Raw genomic sequence first — 24,599 nt, 5'->3', positions numbered from 1 at the left:
CGTTGGCAATGCCAGATATCCTTTGGTCGAACTCCCCTCTTGAGAGTGACTCAGAATTGTCACCGGTGGCGACTAAAGTTGAGCCACATGATTGAATTTCTTCGCCGATTTGACGATCCCATTACACGTCAGGCCCGTGTCGGCCGGAAGCCTTGTCCCGCTCACCCGGACGGGCCCTCGCAGCATTCTAGTAGACGGAGCGAGAGCATCAGTTGACGGAGTGTGAGCACTGGGTGGTAAGAGGGGTCCTCGGTGAGAGACTTGGGTAATTATTGGCGCGGTCGACGTCAATGACCAAGATCTTGGTGCCGGAGCCCGATTTCTGGGAGCATCTGATCGCACAGGACCCGAAGAAACTTTAGACCCTTGCTCGTGTTATGTGGTACTCCCCGTGTTGTGAGATAGTAAAGGTGCTATGGGACCGTTTTCGAGTCTCACGGTGCACCTAAGTACTAGGCGACCGAGGCGATATCAGCTCAACCCCTGACGCAGTGGACACAAATGAGTAGTACCGGAAGGAATTCCGGCGCCTGATGTCCTGCCGGCCGAGCCTGATCTCATGGCATGATCTTGAAGATCATGGTGACGTTCGTCTATTCCGGGCTACAGAGCACCCTGGCTTTCGATATAATGTTTCTAAACTGTAGCTGCCCGCCATTCTCGTCGCCTTGTTTGATGAGGCCAGGAAAGGTGACACAGAATATTTCTCTTTGGACGAGGGAATCTTCGTCCTCGCCGCCGATGTCCTCCATCGTGGCATGATCAAACATGACCTGCTGATGTGGCACTATCTCGGGCATCCATACCTCGAAGACTGCCTTCTGCACGACGAGAAGGCGCGACAGTTCGATGGCGCTGCTTACGAGGTGCCGTAACGCCTGGTCCCTTGCATCTGTGGAGACATTTGCTGGTGCAGTGCTGCCGTCAGTGTTGGTGGCGCTGTCCGATGCAAGGGAGTCTACGACCCTGTTGACGTGGGCAACGACATCGTCAGCTGTTTGCATCGTCTGTACCTGCATCTTTTGTACCGCCTCTTTTTTCAGGATCGCCAGGGTCACAGAGCGCCATTGGTTGACAGACTCGACAGATCCTGTACGCATGTAAGCCCCGAATGTCTCGGCCAATATTCCGGAAGAGTGCAGGGAAGTAACAATTGTGTCCACGTACCGAAAGATGCCATCATTCTCTCAGTCTCCCTTAACTGCTGTTCTTGGTCAGGTGACAAACCCACGAAGTAAGCTCTGAATACCCTGTTCACCAGGACCCTGGACACGATTGACTGCAAGAGATGGATCTTCGCGGTTTGTGCCAGCTCCTCGTACATGGGAACGAGATTGGCGAGCTCCTGTAGTGCCGTCCCGCCTGCCCTGGACAGGTCGATCTTGACCTTGCGGAAATACGTGATGACCCAGTTTTGCAAGCTGTTGCCGAGGTTCGCCATCCCAGAACCGAAGACCTCGTCGCTTGTGGTGCCGTCAGCCCTCGTGCTGGTGCTGACCCACTCCTTGAGGCCCCTAATCTGCGCCTGGAGACCCCTGATCTCGTCCTCCCGGCCCTTCAGCTCCGCCCTCAGCGCGTCTCTCCAGCCCTTAGTAAGGTCTTCGGTCTCTGCCTCGCGCGCGCGCATCTCGTCCCGGAGCAGACGCAGCTCGGTGTCAGTCCGCAGGAACTGCTGGTTCAGCGCGCTGTGCTTGGCCTGCCAGAACGAGGCAGTCTCGCTCTCGTTGCGGGAGAGCTTGTCAAGTTCCCGCTGGAATTCGGTCTCCATGAGCTCCATCTCGCGTTCCAGGATGGATATTCGCGTGTCTTTCTCCTTCATCCCAGCCTCGGTTGAGGACAGTACCGAGACCGCGAGTGAGCGCGTGCTTGGCGCATTGCTACTGCGCCGGGACATGGGTGTGGCGGTGCCGTTGCTGCTGCCGTTGAGCGGAGGGCCGCTGCCGCTTGGCGTGCGAGATGGGCCTTCGGGACTCGGCGAGGAGCTGAGTTGGGCTCGGGGTGGAGCTGCAATGACATTGTTGGTGCGCACTGCGGACGAGGACGACGAGGACGAGGATGCGGGCAGTTCTTTGCGTGGGCTGCCGCCGCGAAAGACGTGGGTGGGCCCCTTGGAGCCACCGGCTCCTCCGCGTTTGTCCGGAGGGCTCATCGGAGTGATGCTGTCTTGATCAAATGTGCTTGGCTGTCCCTGGGTCAGCCCGAAATGGTGGTGCCGCGAGTCGTCTCGACCCGGGTTCAGGGTAGGAAGGGTTTCGAGGAGGGATAGCCGTAGCGGATGCTGCCGCATCGACAAAACAGCTGCATCATGTAGAAAACTCCGGACGAGGGCTGGGGCTCAAGGAGTTGTCGAGGCGAAGGGCTCCTAAGTTGGTGCCTGGGCTCGCCTTACGGTAACCGCCTCTCCGGGAAGGCTGAAGATGGCATAGCCTCCCAAGCTTCTGTCGGCGGTTAACGTCAGATGTAGTCATTTCGTTTACTAAGCGCTGCCAGCCGCTAGGAGCCGTCCGAACAGGGGCTCAATCGACCTACGTAGCCCTATTTGGGGTCTCTGCTACCTGGGTTCAGGGGTTAGGGAGCCCTGCCGAGCCTTAAACCGACCCAAGCTGAATGAGCATCGCGAGGTCACCGACGACCATCCGACCGAGCACCATGCGCCGCCAAACAATCACTCCTGTCGTTCATTTCTTGAGATAGCCAATGATATAGCTAGGCTTTCCCAACACATCATCACAGACAGCCAATGAGCCGGCTCCTCAAAGGCATCAAGATGGCCTCCTCCCACAAGACGAAAGCACCTCCGCTGACGCATTTCCTGTGTATCCCTTTGGTGACTGCGGCGTCCCGACCTCAGCTGTCTCAGAGCATCGCGTCCTTCCGAGATGATGTCACTCGGCCGAAAGCATTGGGAGGGTTTGAACTCCCGTTCGATGCGGTTCGCCCCGTAGGGACACTGCATCTGACACTGGGAATGATGTCGTTCCCAAAGGACGAGGGCTTGGACAAGGCCGTCGAGCTGTTGAGGTCGCTCAAGCTGCGGGAGATCATGTCCAGCGTCAAGGCGCCAGTGATGCCCGGGTCTTCGGGTGGGGAGGCAGGCACGGATCAGCCGCAGCTGTTGATCACCCTCAAGGGCCTGCACACCTTCCAGAAGGCCGACAAGGCCACGGTGCTCTTTGCGGCCCCGTCCGACCAGACCGGGGTGCTCCACGGGTTCTCGGAGAAGATCAAGGCGCTGTTCAAAGAAGCCGGTCTTCTGGCCCCTGACGACCGCCCATTGCTACTGCATGCGACTATCGTCAACACCATTTACGTCAAGGGGAACCGGAATAGCCACGGCAAGAAGAGGGGAGATCGGACCTTCGTCGCTGACGGCCAGGCTATTATGGATCGTTACGAAGACCAGGGTGTGGCTAGAGAATGCGCCCTTAGACAAGGTTGCCATCTGCAGGATGAGCGCCAAACCTATCGAGGAGAACGGCACAGTAGTAGATGCCGCCTACGAAGTTGAAGCTGAAGTTGAATTTTGAGGAGCATTCCAACGGCGCTGTATTACCATCTGCGCAGCAAGCTGTCCTTGGGAGCTCGACCGTGGGATAGCCACCTTCGAAGTGACGAAAAGGCAACCAAGCCACTTAGGATAACATTCCTCGGGTGGTTGGGATGATCTTCTGGGTCTTACCATCTGGCGGATGGACTCGAGATTGGGCTGCGCTTTCCGCTCCCCCCTCCCCCAAAGAGTCGACTCGTGGCGTCTACACATCAATGGTGGTGAATACCAGTGAATCCTGAGGTCCTTGGCTGTGTAGTTCACCAAAGAAATAATCGAGAGACCGAAGCCTTTGGCCAGGTTTCACTTGGCAAAAGTAGCCTCGCGCACGAAGACTGCCAGTGAGACGGCAGCAAACCCGGTTGGATGGTAACCATTACGACCACCTCATTCCTGTGGAGGTCAGACTCAGCATTCCTAACCATGCGACATTGCTGATCATGTTGCACACTGTAAATCACACTAGTTTCATGGTTCTGTCGCTTCAAGCGCACAGCTACCATGGGCCACTACTGTTAGGCCATAGCTTAAATAACTCTTCTTGAAACCTTTCTATATCATAGGGATCTTCTTCCTTTCCGATCCCCTACATGTCTACTCTAGGTATCAGCTCTAATGTTTGGGATTCCCAGAAACTTTATGCTCGATATATGAAATCAGTGTTGCAAATGAGACTATAGTGCGCAGGCGCAGCAGTAAGAACAATAAATAAGGCAGCGACGAGTACACATAGAACGGCGCAGTGGCGATGTCCCCAGTCCAGGTTTGGTAGGATTGATGCTTCTAATGGTCTTCTTATGGGAGCCACGGGACATGACAAGCGAAGCGGCTGTCCCAGAACAATCCCTTCAGAGCTGGGTGGACACTCCACCACCACCCCCTCACCACCGTATTAATCTTTGAAAAGACTTGAGCCTTGGTCATTGCAAGTAGTCTTGTGACGTGGGGCCCGCCGTGGCTTCTTCTCAAAGTAGACTCTGAAATAAAAACATGGTATCCTGAAAAATGCAGTCCAGAGGGAATGGGTTCGGGCTTTGGGGCGACCCGAGCCGATGAGGTCAGCCTCCGGCCTCATGGGTATCCCAAGGCCGCACACGCTGGGGATATGCCATGGCGAGGCCGGAGGCTTCCCGCTATTGGAGGCGAGCGCGCCAGATGGGAATTCGGTGAAGTTTTGGCTAGGTCAAGGCATCAATCTTCATTGGTCTCGGAGTCGCCGCTATTGAAGAAGATCTTCAGCTCCTTCTCGAGCTCGGCGAAATCGACCTTTACCGTCTTGAGAGCGTCGGTGATCTTGCTGAGGCACACCTTCTCATCGGGCTCTTCGGTGCCGTCGAGAGTTTGCTTGTGGCCGTACTGTTGGATGACCTGGCAACTGTCTCGAACCTTGTTGAAGCCAAGAGTGGCCGAGGACCCTTTTAAAAAGTGGCCGAGGCTGGACAGTTCGTTCAGGTCCTTCTCGGCACTGGCAGAGCGGGCGGTTGTCAGTTCAGGTTCCAGGACTATTTTCCGTGCGGACAGCCTTGGTAAACTGGCCTTGGTAATACTAAAGAGTCGATGATGCGAAACGGGCGGGGCCAAATCACTCACAGGGCAGTGTCCATCTTCTCGAAGGTCTCCTCAACCTGCTCGAAGAAGTTGAGGACCAGAGGCTTGGAGAACTCGCGCTCGCTCTCATCCTCATCCATCTCCAGGATCTGGGAGAAGGTGCCCATGTCGACATGGTCGCCGAAATCTGGCAGGGCCTCCTCGTTCTGCGCAAGGCGCCGGTTGTCAGCTGTCAGATCGCAGCAACAGCAACGTGACGTGTGGCCGCCGGGTGGATGACTCGGCACGGATGGAAACCCAGGCTCTGACTACATACCTCGGGCATTTTGACAGACTCCCTAATGCGCAGCGTACCTGATACTGCGTTCTTCTATGTGAAGGGAGGGGTTCCCTAGCTGATAGGGAGGAGCAGCAGGTGACAGTGTGGGAGGGCGAAACCTGGTCGGTTGCTACCAAAATATACGTGGTCAGCCGCAGCGCACAGAAAAAGAACATGTGGGTCCGACATTGCGGGCCATGAGCAGAAGCGGGCCGGTGTGATGCAAGAGGGGATGGCGTAGAGGTGGGATGGGGCGGGCATCCAGAGCAAATCCATGCAGAGAAGCAAAGCGCTCCTGCCTATGGCCAGCCATGTCCCTGCCACGAGTGTTCATCAGAGTGACCAGAATGGGCCGTCTCTAGTCGCATTGCTTGCTCTCGTAGGAGCAGAGGCGTAGCAGGCAGGGCGGCAATGTGGCTACGTGATGGCATCTACAGCAGGCTTCGGGTGAGGGGGGAAGAAAGGGCCATTGGTAACAAGGCGAGCGCATGAGGGTGATGAGCTCCTGATGCTGGGCGGACATGTGCGTGACGTAGTAGCAGACTCACCTGACACGGAGAAAGAGATATGTGTCGAGAGTTGACACGCGGCTCTGACAAGTCCCAAGGTCTCACCCAGGGCCGGCGAAATGAGGATATTCAGGACCGTGCTGGCGGGGTGGGCAGCAGGATTGTAGTGACTGTAAGGCCCGGTGGAATTAGCGCTGTAGGCGGGTGTGCGACGAGGTTGACGAGGCCTCGAGGCATGGGTGGCCAGGGTCTCGAGTCCGGGCAGCCTACCTGAGGTACGGTCGAACCAGAGTCCAGAGGGCAGGAGGAGTGAACTGTGCAGGTGAACTATCCCGAATTCTGCTTGCTGGCAACGGCACGGCAGTCAACCAGACAGCGGGTGACTCAAGACTGGGAGGAGAGCTGTGCAGCTTTAGATGTCCGTCACTGGTGGAGGGATCGGGGTGCCTGTCGCTCGGTCACAAGGTTAGCATCAACCGAGAAACGGAAGGGAAATAAGATGTGGGTACCCTGGCAGCCCAGATGTCCCACTCGGTTGAGAGTCTGTCGACCTGACCTGGTCAATGTAGGTACCGTGCAGGCGGGCTGGTGTGGGCAGGTTTCTCGGAGGGGTAATTGCTGTGTACTGAAGAGGTCTGAGGTCTGCGAAGGGGAAAAGGTTGCAGGGCAGGGCCAGAGAGAGAGCCTCCGTCATGCGGCGCGGGCAAGAACAGACTAGACAACCCAGTGGGCCGGCCGTTGGACAGGCTGAGGTGTGTGCACCCCAGGGGAGTTTGTGTGCAATTTTTTGCTCTCATGCTCCGTCCTCGTCCTCCTGCGGCTAGTGCGAGGGTGAGTGTGGGCGAGAGCACAGTAGTGTGCATTGCGGCATCAATGCTCAGATCCTCCGGGTACCTTCTGCTGCCCAGGCCTGCGGACCTGCCAGGCGCGAGTGCTTGCAGTCCTGCGTACCGCACCAGCGCAGGCCAATGATGTGACGCTGCCCCACAAAGCGTGGCACAGGGTATCGGGGTCAAAGACAGGCACGACGTCATTGCTGGGGCCCACCTTCCCGTCTGGTCTAGGCAGGGGCATCAAAAAGTATCGTCCCCATCCCACACCCAAACTTTGAGGCCAGCCCTTCGTTAAGTAGCCGGCAGTTCCCTCCTAATTCCAACTCGAGTGATCTCGCGCATCAACGGCAGCGCCACCCGCCATGTCATAAATAAACTCAACATCACATCTCGCATTGCTCCCGGCGATACTATTTCTCTCCCTCCACCGCCACCTCACTTGCTGCCCCGGGTCGACCAAGCCAGTACAGGCCGAGGCGGTGTCGAGTCGACTGGAGTCGAGGCAGGGAGAGACAAAGACAGAGAGACACTCGGCCCCGGCCCAGGTATCAGTACAACACCCAGCGTGAGAATCCCACCCAGGGTCGCCCGTCCGTCCACCCCCATCACAACAGCAGACCCTCGTTGATATTCTGCAGAGTCTCTGCCCTCGTCCGAGATGGTGTGATCTGTCAGTAGATCAACGAGGCCCGCCCTCGCCATGTGCGAATGGAGTCTTGGTGACAGGCGCAACCAAGCCTGCCTTCCAGCCTGCCAGCCTGCAACATGCTCCCCGGCTCTCCCTAGTGTGTGCGTCTCCAGGCCTGCAAGCTCCGCCCGAGCTCGACAACCACTGCGATAGCCATGCAACTTTTTGCCAGACCCAAGGCGCATTAATGGCCAGTAGCTTCTACTGATGTGGTCAAGATCTGCACCCTGGCAATTCTGGACTTCATCTGCCCCGACCTCCCTCTTGTTCAACCATCCGAAGCGCCCCGATTCAGCCCACAGCAGAACAAGGCCGCCCGCGGCACCGAGGGCCCTACAGGCCCTACACACACCGGCCTGGCTGGCCTGGAGGGCACTTCCTAATCGGACAGCCGACGACTCCACTGTTTTCAGCTTAATGGGCCCTGGTATTACAACGTCCCTGGTACACGGCAATCGACCGAGAACACCTGGTTACCCCATTACGCTTCGTACCGCTACATTGGGCCGCATCGCGAAATGCCAACCAGTCCAGTCGGTGAGGGGCAGACAAACGTGTCGACCTCGGTCGGATCATTCTTGATCTTGGGGTGCGGTGAGCTGTGTCTCGCCCGCCGGCCACACCGACCTCGATCAACCAATTCGGCGCGCTGGGTGATCAATTAGACTCTGAGTTCTCAGACGGTATACGCCATTGTGCTTCAGCCACACCAATTCTCCGGTCCCCGGCAATGCGGACGCTACCTCAGAGAAATCACACTCCAGCCGACGGGTCTTGTCCTAGCGCAGCTGCCGAGGAATACCCAGTTATCCACCATTCGAACGGTCAGGACACGGCCGTCGTCGCTTCTCCACCACGCGTAGTGGACTAGATTTTGAGGCAGCCCCACACATTTTCGATGCTGCCCTAATTACCCATTACCTCGATCCGTGATAAAGTTCTTGGCGACCACACCAGCTTGGACGGCGCCTCGAGCTTCTTTAAAGCATCGGCCGGGGCTTCCCACTGATCAGACGTCATACAGCTCACGCGTCATACTTTTAGGGTTCCAAGGCTGCATGCAGATACACTAGACTGGCTTGGGTATCCCTGGACTGGGGATCCTGCCATGCGTTCCGGCAATTTGCAGGGTTTAATAAAGCAGCTACCTACCGGCGAGACCCCTACTCGAGTAGGAAAAAAGTCGTTAATCCAGTCCGCCATGTCTCCGACAACTCCGCGCTTTGGTTGACGTTGTCGCACATTTGGAGAGCCGAGCACCTTGTTTGCTCAGCGTAATTGAGTCAATGCAGGTTATCCGCGAGAGAGGGGCCGAATGCATTCTCCAGGCTACACACTTTCAAGGTCAACCCCACGATGCTGAAGATTTTTGGTGTTGTAGAACGTCACCATGGGCTGAATGTACAGCAGATCCCGGAACAAGCGGCCCCTGACAGCCTAGCCGTACTACAGCTTCCAATTCAGGCGGCATGGCTTGTGGCTGACAAACACGTCCAATCCGGTCATACTCTCCTCTCGTGAACGTCTCCTGCTATCGACTCAAGTAAGGCAACATGAATCGGATGCTTATAATAGTTGTGGGTCACGCGGTCGCTCTCCGCGCGGCTACTCTCATATGTACAGGGTTTTCCCCTAAAGAAGGCTAATTCGCGACTTCCAGCGCGTTGGCAAGGGGTCCCCTGACTTGATTTGAACCAATAGCTGCGTATGCCCGTCCACAACCAAGGTACCGGTGTGTGCTAGGAAGTTTGCATACATTTTAAGGTTCCCCAATTATAGTGTTACATCTTTATCTTAGCATACTATTTGCAGTTAGCGATGTCGGCTTATTTAAATAAGAAGTATTCCTGGTTTAATTCCTAGTGTGGTCAACTTTTTTTCTTTTTTTTTCTTATAAAAGAAGCTATTTAAAAGCTTTGCAAAGTAAAGGTGCCAGCTGGCGGCCAGCTGATGGCAGCTATAGAGTGGGGCAGTGCGGGGTTAAGCGGGATAATTATGCTGCACCTCTTAATTTTAGCAGAGATTTAAGTGCATATTAGGGTGCCGATAAGCAGTTATTAAGGGGAAATTAAAACCTTTTAATTGGTTGGCAGGGTTATATTATATGCAGGGATGTCATACCTACATGGATAAAAATTAAGGGAAAACCTTATAATCAATCATATCATTTTGGCGCTAGTGACCTGCACATAACCTACCTACCTAAAAGTTAAATATACTTTATTTTTTAATATTTTCACCTTTTATATAATAAATACTTTCTTAATTTAATAATACTTTATTTTAAAAATAATTACTTTTTTTTTATTTTATAATATTTATTTAAAAATAAAAAAAAAAAATATTAAAAATATAAAATATATAATATTTAATTTTAAAGAAAAATTTAAAAAATTTTTTTAAAAAAAAACGGGTATTTTTAATAAATTTAAATATATTTACCTTATATATATATAAATATAATATAATTTTTTTAATTTTACTTTTTTTTAATTTTTTTTAAAAATTAATTTTAACTTTATTAATTTAATTTTTATATAATTAATAATAAATAAAGAAAATATATAATTAATTTAATTATTATATTAAAATATAAATTATAATAAAGTTATAATTTATAATTATTTAATTATAAATTAACTTAAATAATTTAAATATAATTATATATAATTATTAATTAATAATTAATTAACATTAATTAATAATTATTATTAATAAAATTAATTTAAATTATATTTTTTAATTTATATATTATATATATATATATTTATTATATAAATATATTATATTTATATATATTATTTTTATATATATTATTTTTATATTAATAATTTTATATATATATATAATAATAATTATAAAAAATAATATATTATAAATATTATAATAAAATATATAAGCTTTATAATTATATATTAATTAAATAAAGCATATAATATTTTTAAATAATTTTTATTAAAAACCTTTAAATTAAAATTAATTAATATTTATATTTATTATTTAATTATATTTTAAAGTAATTATTATAAATAATAACGTTAAGCATTAATAAACAATGCATATTAATAAGCAACATACTTTTTAATATTAAAAGCATAATAACTTAAATTGCAGCATTATAATTAAAAAAAATTAATTAAATTTAATTAAAATTAAAATTTATAAATTATTTTATATTTTTCTTATAAGTTTGCGCATTATGCTTAATTTTGCTATAATTATTATATTATAATGGGCTTGGGTTATTGCCTAAGCCTTATATAATGTGGCTAGATAATTTAAGGGAGCTTGGATTATTATATACCTTTTAGCTTAGATAGCTATAAGGTTGCTAGTAAAACTAGCTTATGGAAGAAGGCGCTAGCTAGCTTGCAGCCCCTTTGGGGCTAGCCTATAATAAATAATCTAAGCTTTAGGGTTAAGAGTTTAAGTTATGGTCTTACTTAATTATGAAGAAGATCTTTGGCTTGAAAAGGCGATGTTGTGGGTGAGCCTTGGGGGTAATTATACCACTATATAAGGAGGGGGAGCTCTGGAGGAAGGGGTTATGTGATGGGCTTGGGTTATTGCCCAAGCCTTATATAGTGTGGCTAGATAATTTAAGGGAGCTTGGATTATTATGTACCTTTTGGCTTAGATAGCTATAAGGTTGCTAGTAAAACTAGCTTATGGAAGAAGGCGCTAGCCAGCCTGCAGCCCCTTTGGGGCCAGCCCATAACATATATTATCTTTTTATTAATTCGCTGTGGATTAACTCCTTAGCGTTACCACTTATTTTACCAGCTAGCCGCTTTCCCTTTTCCTTTTTATTAATTAATTCTTTAGCCTTTTATATAATAAGTGCTTTTTTATCTTATATATATGTTTTTTTAGCTTTTTAATGCTTAAAAAATGCTGTATTTATAACTTAAAGATTATTAATTTCTTAGGTTAAAAGTGTAATTATATAAGTTAATAATTATATACTTTTTGCTAACCTATTAATAGCAGTTAAAATTAATATTAAGGAGCTTCCTTAATAATAAGAAATTTGGTTTTTAATTAAAGTTAATTAAGAAACTGCTTATATTAAGTTATATAATATTTAAGAAACTTAAGGTATAGGTAGTATTAGGGAGCTTAATATAGCTATTAATATTTAAATTTTAATATTTAGCTTAGAAAGTATAGCTTCTTGGTTAAATGGGATAAGGCCTACTCCTTTAAAACCTTTCTTAATAGTTTTTAACTTAAAAACCCCTTTATATATAGCGTAAAAGGCAAGGAAGAATTTCGTTTTATTAATATAAGTAATTCGGGCCTTATTAAACTAGTTAATTTCTGCATTATATGCCTTTTTTAATAAATTAAAATACTTAATATTTAATAGCTAAAGTAAATAAAATAAATAAGGAGGTATGCAAAGAGTAATAATGTTTTTAAACTTATAATATTGCTTAAAATCTGTAAAATGGTAGCTTTTATGCTTATTAAGAATTAATAGCTAATAAATGCCCTTTATATATAGTGCAATATGTTTTTTAAAGTATTAAATTTATTTTATAATAATTTCATTACTTATTTATTTATTTAAGCTTATTTTAATTACTTAGTTATTTAAGAAGCTGCCCTTAATATACTAGCTTATAAGGTATATCTTAACCTTAATAATTAGGAATAACGATTTATATTATTTATCCTCATTAATTAATTTAATAGTTATTGCTTATTATTAATTCTTAAGCTATATTTATTTTACTTATTTTTATTAATTAAAATATATAACTATTATTTTAAGTAATTTAATGCTTATTATAAAGCTTAATTTATTAAAGTTATAAGTATTATAATTAAGGATATTATATTTATTATATATATTAAATATAAGGTTAAATTATATATTTATTATATTAGGATCTTTATATAGGGCCCTTTAATAATTATATATATAATTAATATATATTTTAAGATATAGTTTTAATAAGATAAGTCTTTTTATTTAATTAATTTTAATAGCGCCGCTGCTATAATTATAAAGCAGAGAATTCGTTATATTTTTAATATCCTTAAAAATAAGCAAGTATCCTTATAAATCTTAATTAAGTATATATTAAATAAACACCTTTTCTTTTATTTTTATTAATCTCTTATTATTAAGGTAAGTATTATATTATATAGTTTAGCTAGCCATTTTATAGCAAAGAGTAGACTTAAGGATTTAATAAATATTGGTTGCATATTATTTACTTAATTTTGGGTTATTTTAAAGAGCTTAAATAGTAAGTTTAATCTTATTTTCTTTTATTTTATTTATTTTAAAATATAACGTAAGAAAACATAGTTATAAGATGCATTATAATAATTCCGGGAAAAGTACGTTGCTCGTTAATGTGCATTGTTTGTTGGTGCTTAACGTTAATTATAATTTTATATTATAAAAAAAATATTTTTTAATTATTTAATATTTTTTAATATAAAAAATATAATATATATATATAATTAAATTATAAAAATAAAAATAAAAATTAATTAATATTATTAAATTTTTAAAAATAAGTTAATTTAAATAAAACTTTATTATAATATTAATTTTTTTTATAATATAATTATTAATTAATAAATATAATTTTAATTATTATTAAAAATAATTTTTAATTATATTATAATAAAAAAAATATTTATTTAAAACTTTTTTTAAAATAATATAATTATATATTATATTTATTTAAAATAATATATTATAATATTTTTTTATTTTATAATTATTTATATAAATAAAATAAGTTTTAATTAAGTAATAATTTTTTTTATAATTAAATAATTATAATAATTATCTTTATAATATTACTTTAATTTTAAATAATTTATTTATTATAAATATTATAAATTATTTTAATTATTTTATATTTATTTAAAAATTTAAAGCTATTTTTTTTATATTATTTTATTATTTAATTTTATTATTTATCCTTTTCTTTTATAATATTTAATAATTATTATAATATAGTTTTTTATAATTATTAAAACCTTTTTTATTTTAAAAAAAAAACTTATAATAATTTATTTAAAATTTTATAACTTAATTAAGCTTATTTAAATATTATATATTTAATAATATAAAGCTTTTTATAAAAATAATATATATAAGCATAATATATAATATATTTATATAATAAATATATTATAAATAATATATAAATTTAAAAATATAAAGTTTAAATTAATTTTATTAATAATAATTATTAATTAATATTAATTAATTATTAATTAATAATTATATATTTTATATATAAATTATTATAATTAATTTATAATTAAATAAAAAAAGTTATAATTTTATATTAACTTATTTTTTATATTATAATTAAATTAATTATATAAAAGTTAAATTAATAATAATTTTATATTTTAATTATAATTTTATTTATATTAATAAATTATTTAAAGGTTTTATTTAATATTTATTTTATAAAAATATTTATTAAATTATAATTATTAATAATTTAAATTTTAAAAAATTTATATTTTTTATATAATTATTATTTTATTATTTATAATTATTTATAAATAATTATTAATTAATATTAATTAAATTAATATATAATATAATTTATTATTTTATATTTAATATTATTTTTTATTTAATTTTCATTAAATTTATTAATTTTAATTAACTTTAATATTTCTTTAATATAAAAAAATTAATTAAATTTAATATTAATTAATATTAATTTTTTTTAATTATTTATTTTTAATTAATTTTATTAATTTAAAGGGGTTAATATAATTATATTAAAGTATTATAATTTAAGCTTTGCTTATTATAATTAATTAATAAGCTTTAGCTTTATAAAAATAAGCTTTAATATAAATATAAATAAAAAGTAAATCTTTTTCTTTATATTTTAAATATAAACTTTATTTAAATACTTTATAATAAATAACTTAAAGCTAGCTTATAATATATATTTAAAGTTTTTTTATATTATAAATTTATAATATAATTATATAAAACTTAATATAATAAAACTTAAAAAAAATAATAATAATTTATTAAGTCTTTTTTTATTTTAAGAAATTTTTATCTTAAAAATATTTAATAATTTAATTAATAAAAATAAATATTAAATTTATAATAAATAAAGAAATAATTAATATTAAAAAAACTTAATTTTTTTATATATTTAATTAATTAAAAACTTTTTATAATTAATCTTTACCTTATATTAATTTTATAAAGATATTTAAAAGATAATTAAAAAGTTTTTTAATAAAAGTTTGCTTTATATTTAAAGACTTTTTTAAATAAAAGTATATTAAGCTTAGCTTAATTATATTATAATAACGTTATAAAAAAAGATAATAAAATTTCTTACTTAATTTAATTAATTAATTTATATAATAAAAACTTAAAGTTAATTAAATAAATATAAAATATTATTAATAATTAATAATTTAATCTTTATAATAAAAGCTTAGCTTAATTATAAGAAATAATTAAATATATTTAAGGCTTTTTACTTTATCTTATAATAATATAAGGGTATTTTTAATATTATAATAAAAAAAATAATATTTAACTTTAAAATAATAAAGTAATAAATATTAATATTATAATAATTTTAATAAGCAAAGTTAAGTATTTTATATATAATTAATTTAATTATTATAAGTATAATTATCTTAATTATTATAAAAAAATAAAGATATAATTTTTATTAATTAAAGTTAATAAAGAAAAAAAGTTTATTTAAAGGAATATAAATTTTTTTTATAAAATAAAGCTTAAAAGTAATATTAATTTAATGTTAACTTAAGCTTAAAATAAATTAGCTATATATTAATTAATTTAATATTATAAAAATACTTAAAATTTAAGAAATTCTTATTAATAAAGTAAATTACTTATAATTAAATATTAATTAATTATAAATTATATAATAAATTTATAATTTTAAGATTTTAAGTAAAAAAGCTTATATAAAAAGCTTATATTAAAGGATTATAAAAATATTATTAATTTAATTATTAATTTATGCTTAAATAATTATTTTTTATTAACTTACTTTAATTAATATATTAAATTATAAAGATTAAAATATATTAATTATAAATAATAAATTAAGCTTTTAATATAATTAAAAGGCATTAAAATATAATTAAATAGCTAAGTAAAAAATAATATTTAATTTATAATTAAATTATAATATTTTTTATTTTTTATTATATAATTATCTTTTAAAGCCCGTTATAAAAACTTAAAAAAAGAAAATATATTATAATTTAAGTTTTATTTATTATAATTAATTAATAAGCTTTAGCCTTATAAAAATAAGCTTTAATATAAATATAAATAAAAAGCAAACCTTTTTCTTTATATTTTAAATATAAATCTTATTTAAATACTTTATAATAAATAACTTAAGGCTAGCATATAATATAAAGTTTAAAATAATTAACTTTTAATAAATAAGTTTATTTTTAATATAAATTATGGTTTTATTTTTTATATTAATTTTATATTGCTTTATTTATTTAAATATTTATGTTATGGGTTGGCCTTAAGCATTTATTAAAAGGTACTTAAAAGGAGTTATAAATTGCAATATTTAAGAAGTAAGTTAAGCCTTAAAAGGGCCTAACTTTAAATTTATCTTTTAAGTATATGCCTTATTATATAAAAGGGTTAGGTATAATATAAGCCTAGCATAGGCATGCATTATGGCTTAAGTAATAACCTAAGCCCATTATATAGCCCCCTTTCCATTCTTATATTATGCGCGGTAGGAATTAAACTTAGGGCTTTTGCGATATTATGCCGGTTATATATTTGCCCCATTGCATACCCATCTTAAGATTATATTTATTTGCCTTAAAAGCAATAATTATTTATTTCATTTTTATATTAGCTATATTTATATGCTATGCTTAATATAATGCAATATAAAGTGCATATTATATATGCTATATATTATTATAATATAATAATATTGTTATTATATATATAATTCTTTATTAATATATCGTAATTACATATAAGCTATATATATTATTAGCCTTAAGTTATAGCGCGCTCTTATTAATGCATTAACATTGCTTATTACAGCTATTATCCTTGCATTATATTTATTATTACTACTTAAGATAACTTTCTTATGGTTACATTCCCCTTTATAATTTCTTTCTTTTTAATATTATATTATTACCATAATATACTTATTATATATATTATTTTATTGCCTTTATATAACTTCCTTACTGCTCTTATAATTATTTCTTTATTTATATTAATTACCTCTTAATTCCATTTTACCCTTAGCTAAAAAGCCTTTCTTAATGTAATTAATACTTATATAATTCCTTAATTTCCTTGCAATTTAATCCTTTAGCCATTCTCCCTTGCGCCCATTACGTTCTCCTTATAGCCGCCCTTTTTTATTAAAAAGTTACTACCTTAATGCATTAACACCCTTTTAATCCCTTAATAGCTTTTTAACGCACCCTTCTTTATTTATATTATACCTATTAAGCACCCTTTCTTTAGCTTATTAATACCCTTTTAATCCCTTAATATTCTTCTTAATATTTATTCCCCTTTTATTATATAAAAAGAAAAATAAAAAATGGCTTTTATTGCAAATTTTAATAATTAATATAACGGCTTTAATGCAGCCGCTATTAATAATAATAGCAATAATAAGCCGCTTTATCGCCCCGGCAACATAACCCTTAAAGTTACCCTATCTTTTCCTTAGCATAAATTTATTATAATTACTAACTAAATATAAGGATATCACGCTATAAAATCATATTAAATGCTTAACGATTTTAATAATAAAGATTAGCAGCTTGCTAAACAGCTGCCCTTCCCTTATAAACCATGCATTATAACTTTTTGCAAAATTAGCAAGTTGCTTACCTATATCCTTAATAATTATAATACATCTTGCATTAGCTATTATTATTATAAGTATAAATGCATTTAGTATATATATATATTTATTAATTTATCGCTGCTATAAAATATATAACATTACTTAAAGGAAGTAACTATCGCTAATAATAGCTATATCCTTATCCTTAAGTAAGTTAAGTTTACCACCCTTACTTATAATAACATAGCTATATTTACCCTAGCTTTTAATTGCATTATTATTAATTTTCATAAAGCTATAAATATTATATTAATAAAGCTACTCTTTACTATCCTTGCTATTTATTTAAGCAGCTATGCTTATTTTTACAGCATAGCCTTAATTAATGCCTTTGCTAATCTTATTAAAAGTATACCCTTAACCCTATTATAGCTTATTAATATATTCTTATTCCTTATTAATATTAATATAATTATGTATTATATTAATAATATTAACGCTAATAATTATTAATTAATTTACTTTACTTAAGAAATAATAAACACCTTTATAACCCTTAATAATAATTAAAAAGCTAAGGCTAATTATTATATTAATAATATATACGCCCTTAATATAAATACCCCCCTTATTCTTTTCTTATATTTATATTAACTTAACCTTAAGTATGCTTTAATATATTTAAGGATTGCTATTATAAGGAGTTTAATATAATAATTAATACCTTAAATATTCTTATTAGCTAAATCTTTAGCGCTAAATAGCATGGCTGCAATTTAAGTTGCCATTATACTTATAATAAGTTTAAAGAGGAAGAATAAGAAAATAAGGAAAAGGACTTTAAGGACTTGCCCTTTTTTAATTATAATGCCCTTTATTATAAGCATTAACCAGCCTAACTTATTATTATAACCATAATAAGTTTAAGTAATTAAAAGCTTTATCTTTAAATAAAAAGTTTATAAGTTTAACTCTTATTATTATTAAGTTATTATAGCCTTATTGCTAACCCTTATAGTTTTTAATTTTATAATTAAACATTTTTAATATACTTATTTAAATAAATAATAATAAAGGAATTTTAAAAGGGTAATATGCTTAATATAATCCTACCTTATAAAAAACTAGCTATATAGCTTAATTTTCTTTTAGCTTAATATATTATTTAATTTTTATAAAAGGGGAATTTAATTTATTTATTAAGTAAATGCATAATAAGTCTTAATTAATTGAAAGTATTTATATATAAATAAGATTATAAGTTTAAATTCCACCATTATTACGCCCCGCCTAGGCGTAATAAATACTTAAAGCTTGCCTTATAGCTTTATTTAAATAGCTTATAATAATATAATAAAATCTTACTTATTTTTATTTCATCCCTACTTATAACTCTTATTGCCTTGCAATATGCTTTTAAATAAGCTTATTAAGCTTAATATAAGCCCGCCTTATAATTACCTTAAATAGGTAATCCCTTATAAGTAATAGCATTTCCTTACCGCGCCTTAAATAAGTTAAGGGCCGTTAATTCTTATAAGTTTTCAAAGGGTTCCTATATTAATACATCCCAATCTTTTTATTTAATATAAACTTACCTTTTAAGGAAACCATTTTATAAATACCTTAGTGCATTTTTAATTGCTAGGATTTCCTTTATAAGGTACTTTTTATCTTAACCTTTATTTATTTTATTTAAAATTAATATAGCACTTAGCTAAGTATTTATAAATATTTAAGTAAATAGTAAATTTTTTATAGCGTGCTTAACTTAATTTATATTAAAGGTAAGGTAAACTTAGCTTAATATATTTAAAATAATTATTTAAGGTATAAGAATATTTATTATAATATATTTTTAATATAGTTAATTAAGCTTTTTTATTAATTAAGTAATTTAAAAGTGCTTTAAGAATAGCTATACTTAATTATTAATGCAAAACCTTTTCATTATTTAGTAATATTTATTAATTACTTATTTTTATTATTATTAAGTAAAAATAATGGCAGCTTAAGCAATATTCATTTTAGTTTAAAAATAATTTAAAAATATAGCTGCTTAGCCCTTAAAACTAGCTATAAACGCTATTATATTTAAGGGGCTTAAAACTATTTATATATTAAACCTATTTATTAATTAATTTAAGCTTTAGCTGGTTATTATTAAATTCTTATTATTTAGCATTATTTAATAAGTTAAAAAGTAATTAGCTTAATTATTTTATAAAAAGATAATAATATTATATAAATACTTTTATACTTCTTAATTTATTTACTTTATGCTGCTATTTATTTTAAAATAATATACTATAAATAAAAAGCATTTTATGCTTATTTAAGCGTATAAAAAAGCTTAAAATACTCTTATTTAATTAAAGCCTTGGTTGTTAATAATAAATATAGGGAACTTATAATAACGTTATTATAAAGTAATAAAACGTTATATATAATCCTTTGCAGTTATAAAATGCATTGCTTTTAAAAAAATTTATTTTAAGAAATAGTTTATAATAATTATTAAATAATGCAAGCTACCTTTATAAGCTAGCAAGTTTATTATAAAGTTAATAAATATTTAAAATTAATAATAATTTAAAGAAGGGATAGGGCAAAGCAAGCCTTACTGTAATTATTAATTAAGCTAAGTTTAGCGGCATATATTATAGTTTTAAATAAAATATTAAACTACTTATAATATATTATTTTAATAAAAGTTATATAAAAAAACTTAAAAGGTTCCTTTTTATTTTAAATACTTTGTTATAAAAAAGTTATAAACCCGTTATAACATTAATATAATAAGCAATTCTTAACTTAAGAGCTATAGCTAGCCTTAAAATTAAAGTGCATTATATATGTTAAGGATATAATTAGCAATTTAAATTACTATTTTAGCCTTTTTAAAAAACCATTGCTAGTTAAATATAATTACCTTATAGCAAATCTTATATTATAAGTTTTATTAAACTCCCTTATCTTAAAGCATAATTAATATTAATTTATTAAATAACTACAGCCTTATAAGCATAATAATATAAGCATTAAAAATTACCATTAAAATTAATTAAAATATCTTAATTACATAATCTTTCTTTAAGATTATTTTATTTTATTCTTATTATAATAATGCATTAAAATGCTATACTTATATCCTTAAGTAATATTAAAAATCATAGCAAAAAAGGAATAAAGTTTTAGCTTATTAAGCCTACCTTTTTAAAAAAAGTTAAAAGTTAATAAAGTACTTAAGGCTTTTATAATTTATAAGTATTATAAATAAATAAAATATGCTTTAAAGCATAAATAATTATACTTTTAAGGCTTTAATTATTATTAATAGCTTTTTATTATAAATAATATAATTTTATTATATTAAAAAAAACTTTGTAAAGTAATAAGCAATTAAATAAAAAGCCTTTCCTTTTTAAATTAATAAGCATGCATTAAAAGCTATCTTTAAGCAATTTACCTTTATAACTGCGTTTAAGTTTAAATCTTATTTAATTAAAATTAATACCTTTATAAATGCTGCTTTAAGATAGTAAAAAGCCTTATTTTTTTTACTTTTTTATTAAAAAGAAATCCCCTTAATAATAAGATAAAGAAAAGGGTTAATAATCTTAAAAAAGTTTTTAATAAAGTTGTAATAAAAATTTATAAACCTTATAAAGCTTTAAATATTATAAATTATTTATAACGCCTTTTACTTTTAAATTGCCTTAACCTTTTTTAAGTTTGCTTAAATGCTTACTTTAGCCATAATAATAAAGCTTAAGTACTTTACCTTTTTTATTATAAATTTATACTTATTTTAATTTAAGTTTAATTTAGCATTTTATAAGTAATATAAAACTTTTTATACTTTCTTTATATAATTTTTTTTTAAGCTTAAGAAAAATATTAATATATTATTTAAGTATGTTATTATATAGTTTTTTAAGATATTAGCTAAGATTAAGTTAATATATTATTAAAATATAATAAGCGCATTAAATAAATTAAAGGGGTAAATTAGCTATTTAAATAACTTAAACTAGATTTAAAATGCCATTAAATGCTTTTATTCCTTTGCTATTTATATTTAATAAAAGGCTATATAAATATTTAACTTTATAAATTATTAAGTATTAAAAAGAAAGCGTAATATCTCCTTAATAAGGGGGAGGGGGTAATAATCTTATTAAGTTATCTTATTAAAGGTATAATAATTTATATAAAACCGCCACCCTTTATTTATCTTATATATTAAGAAGATTAAGGCCGTTATAAGCAAAGAGTTAATCTTTACTTAACCTTTATTATAAAGTTTTATAACTTGCTTTTATAATTTAAATAGCTAATTTTAAGGCATATTATATAATAAGCCTTATAGCAATATTAATATAAACTTATCCTTTATTAATAATAAATAAATATAATAATTAAATTAACCTTAATATAATAAAAGGGTAAAAGCTTAATTCTTATTAAAAAGGCTAATAAAGTTTTATACTTCCTTTAATAAGGGCTTAGCTTTATACCGCTTTATATTATTATTATTTCTTTCTTAAGGAGCTATAGCTTAAAGGATTTATATAACCTTACTTAAGCTTATTTTCATTAAGGTAATATTTACTATCTTATTGCAAGATAAGCAATTTATTTATATTCTTATAACTACCTTAAAAATTAATTAAGCTAAATTGCTTATATTTTACTAGCCCTCTTTCTTTATAACTATCCCTTAAGCTATGCTAATTATTATATAACTATAAGCTAAGTTTAATAAAACGTTATAATAATATAATTAAAGTAAATTTAATAAAAAAGGATAAGCTATGCTTAAAACTATATAAGCTAAGATAAGGGCTTATTATGCATTAATATTTAAAAAAAGCTATATTATATATATAATATATTAACTTTATAATAAGTTAATAATTATCCTTAAGTTTCTTAAAATAAGTAAAGCTATTAGCTTTAGTTTTACCTTTTATACTTATTATTTATTTATAACGGCATAATAGCTATACTTATTATTTACTTAAGTAATAATAATATATTTATAATTTATAATAATAAAAATTAAGAAAAAAGGCTTATTTAATTTATTTTATACTTATTAATATTATTTTTATATAAATTAAGCTTATAAAAAGAACTTATATTTTTAAGCAAAACTTTACTTAAAAGCTAATTTTTTCCTTTAAAGCTAATAAGGTTTTTTTTATAAAATATAACTAGCTTTATAACTTAAACTTAAATTAACATAGCTATAAAAAGGAGTTTATAGTTTGCTATAAAGTATCCCTATTAACTATAATATAAGCATGCTTTGTACCTTTATTAAGCTTTTTTCTTAAATTTAAAAATTTAAGGCATCTTAGCCTAGCTATTAACTAGCTAAGAGAAAAAGGTGCTTTAATGCCCTTGCAGCGCCTTATTCTTAGCGCTTTAGCCCCTTATTATACCCGCCATAACTATATTTATTATTATTATATTCCAACTTATTACTTATTACCCTTAAGCTAAAAGCTTTAAGGGGCGTAAAATTAAGCTTATATATTATTAATGCTTAAGGTTTCATACCTTTAGCTTATAAGCAATTTAATAATATATATTTATTACTTTATTATAATTTATATATAAAATTAATGCCTTAATAACCTTATTATAAAGCTATAAAGAAAGTTAATTATAAAAGTAATTTAACTTTATTTTACTTAATTATTTAAGGCCCTTAATTTATGCTATTAGCTATTTAAATTAAATATAAAATTAAGTAAAGCTATTATAATCCTATATTTAAAATATTTTAAGCTTAGCTAAAGTAATTACTTATTAATATAAGTTTTTATAATAATGCTTTAAGTATTTAAAGAACTTATTTATATTAAAGCTATTTTAAGGCTTACCTTGCTTATAAAATATTATAATATATAATTATATCTTAATAAATAGCTAGCTTTATAAAAAGATTTAATATTCTTAAGAACTCTTAATAAAGTTTATATTAATTTATAATTTATGTTATATTATAATTTTTTAAGTTAAAAAGCTATCTCTTAACTATTATTAAATAAAAGCTTAATTAAAAGCAACTTATATTAAATTAAGGGTAAGTTAAAAGAATTTATATATACTTTAAGCTTTATAAGTTAATAAAATATTGCTATAAAAAGAAATATAGTAATATTATTATTAATATTAATAAATATTGCTATAAATAGCTAAAAAGGCTAAGGTGCTTTTTAAGCATTTTTATAGCTTAATATTAAAATAAGTTAAGAAATCCTTAGCTATATATTTTATAAAAAGGTTAATATCTTAAGTATAAGATTATTTACCTTTATAATATAAATATCCTTTTTAATATAATTTAAAGATTATAATTTAATATTATAAGTTAGCCTTAAGCATTTATTAAAAGATATTTAAAAGGAGTTATAAATTATAATATTTAAGAAGTAAGTTAAGCCTTAAAAAGGCTTAACTTTAAATTTATTTTTTAAGTATATGCTTTATTATATAAAAAAATTAAGTGCAATATAGGCTTAACATAGGCATGCATTATAGCTTGGGCAATAGCTCAAGCCCATTATAATTTAATGCATTAAGAATTAATAATTATATATATTTTTTTATTAAATAAATTTTAAATCTTTTTAATTATTAAAGTTATTTAAGATTTTTAAAAAAATTATAAGAAATTTTTAAATGCTGTTTATATTATATAAATTTATTATATTTTTAAATAAACTTTATATAAAAGAATAAATAAATAATAAAATAATAAAGAATTATATATTAAATAATATAAATTTAATTTAATTAAAAAGTAAATATTTATTTAATATATTATTAAGTAAAATATTTAAAAATTTCTTTTATAACTTTTTATTAATATTATATAATATTAAACTTATAAATAAACATTAAGTTTAATGCTTTATAAATATATAATTTAACTTAAAAATTAAGTTTAATTATTTTTATAATTATTAAAAAGCTTTAATAAAAATTTAAAAGTTATTAAAAATTAATTTAAGTTATTTTATAATATAATAATTAAATATTAAATTATTAATAATAATTTTTATAACTTTAATAAAATTAACTTTATAATAAATATAATTATTTTAATTATAATTATTATATATATTAATAAATATAAAAAAGTTAAATTAATTTAACTTAATAATTAAAAATAAATAATAATTATTAAATATATTAATATAAATAAATTATAAATTTTATTATTTATAATTATTTAAAGCGCTTATTACCTTATTAATTAAATAATAAAGTTAAGTTTTTTAAAT

General features: G+C 31.8%; 3 protein-coding genes across 3 annotated transcripts; 1 reads left to right on the top strand and 2 right to left on the bottom strand.

The window, feature by feature from the left end:
• Window positions 1-593: 593 nt before the first annotated feature.
• Window positions 594-2,149, bottom strand: INS49_011136 (uncharacterized protein; the record flags this gene model as incomplete). Its single annotated transcript, XM_043171855.1, has 2 exons — window positions 594-1,090; window positions 1,168-2,149. The coding sequence occupies 2 exons, from the start codon at window positions 2,147-2,149 to the stop codon at window positions 594-596; spliced, it is 1,479 nt and encodes a 492-aa protein (XP_043023600.1).
• A 591-nt stretch (window positions 2,150-2,740) lies between these two features.
• On the top strand, window positions 2,741-3,527 carry INS49_011135 (uncharacterized protein; the record flags this gene model as incomplete). Its single annotated transcript, XM_043171854.1, has 2 exons — window positions 2,741-3,404; window positions 3,430-3,527. 2 exons carry the CDS (start codon window positions 2,741-2,743, stop codon window positions 3,525-3,527), a joined length of 762 nt encoding a protein of 253 aa, XP_043023599.1.
• A 1,211-nt stretch (window positions 3,528-4,738) lies between these two features.
• On the bottom strand, window positions 4,739-5,420 carry INS49_011134 (uncharacterized protein; the record flags this gene model as incomplete). The annotated part of the gene is made up of 3 exons (XM_043171853.1): window positions 4,739-5,012; window positions 5,138-5,301; window positions 5,412-5,420. The coding sequence occupies 3 exons, from the start codon at window positions 5,418-5,420 to the stop codon at window positions 4,739-4,741; spliced, it is 447 nt and encodes a 148-aa protein (XP_043023598.1).
• Window positions 5,421-24,599: the final 19,179 nt, after the last annotated feature.

Source organism: Diaporthe citri, assembly GCF_014595645.1.
Source record: "Diaporthe citri strain NFHF-8-4 chromosome Unknown scaffold_5, whole genome shotgun sequence".
In the NCBI taxonomy this organism is placed as follows: Eukaryota; Fungi; Ascomycota; class Sordariomycetes; order Diaporthales; family Diaporthaceae; genus Diaporthe; species Diaporthe citri.
The sequence above is the reverse complement of the archived record's forward strand: the minus strand, read 5'-3'. Positions and strand labels throughout refer to the sequence as shown.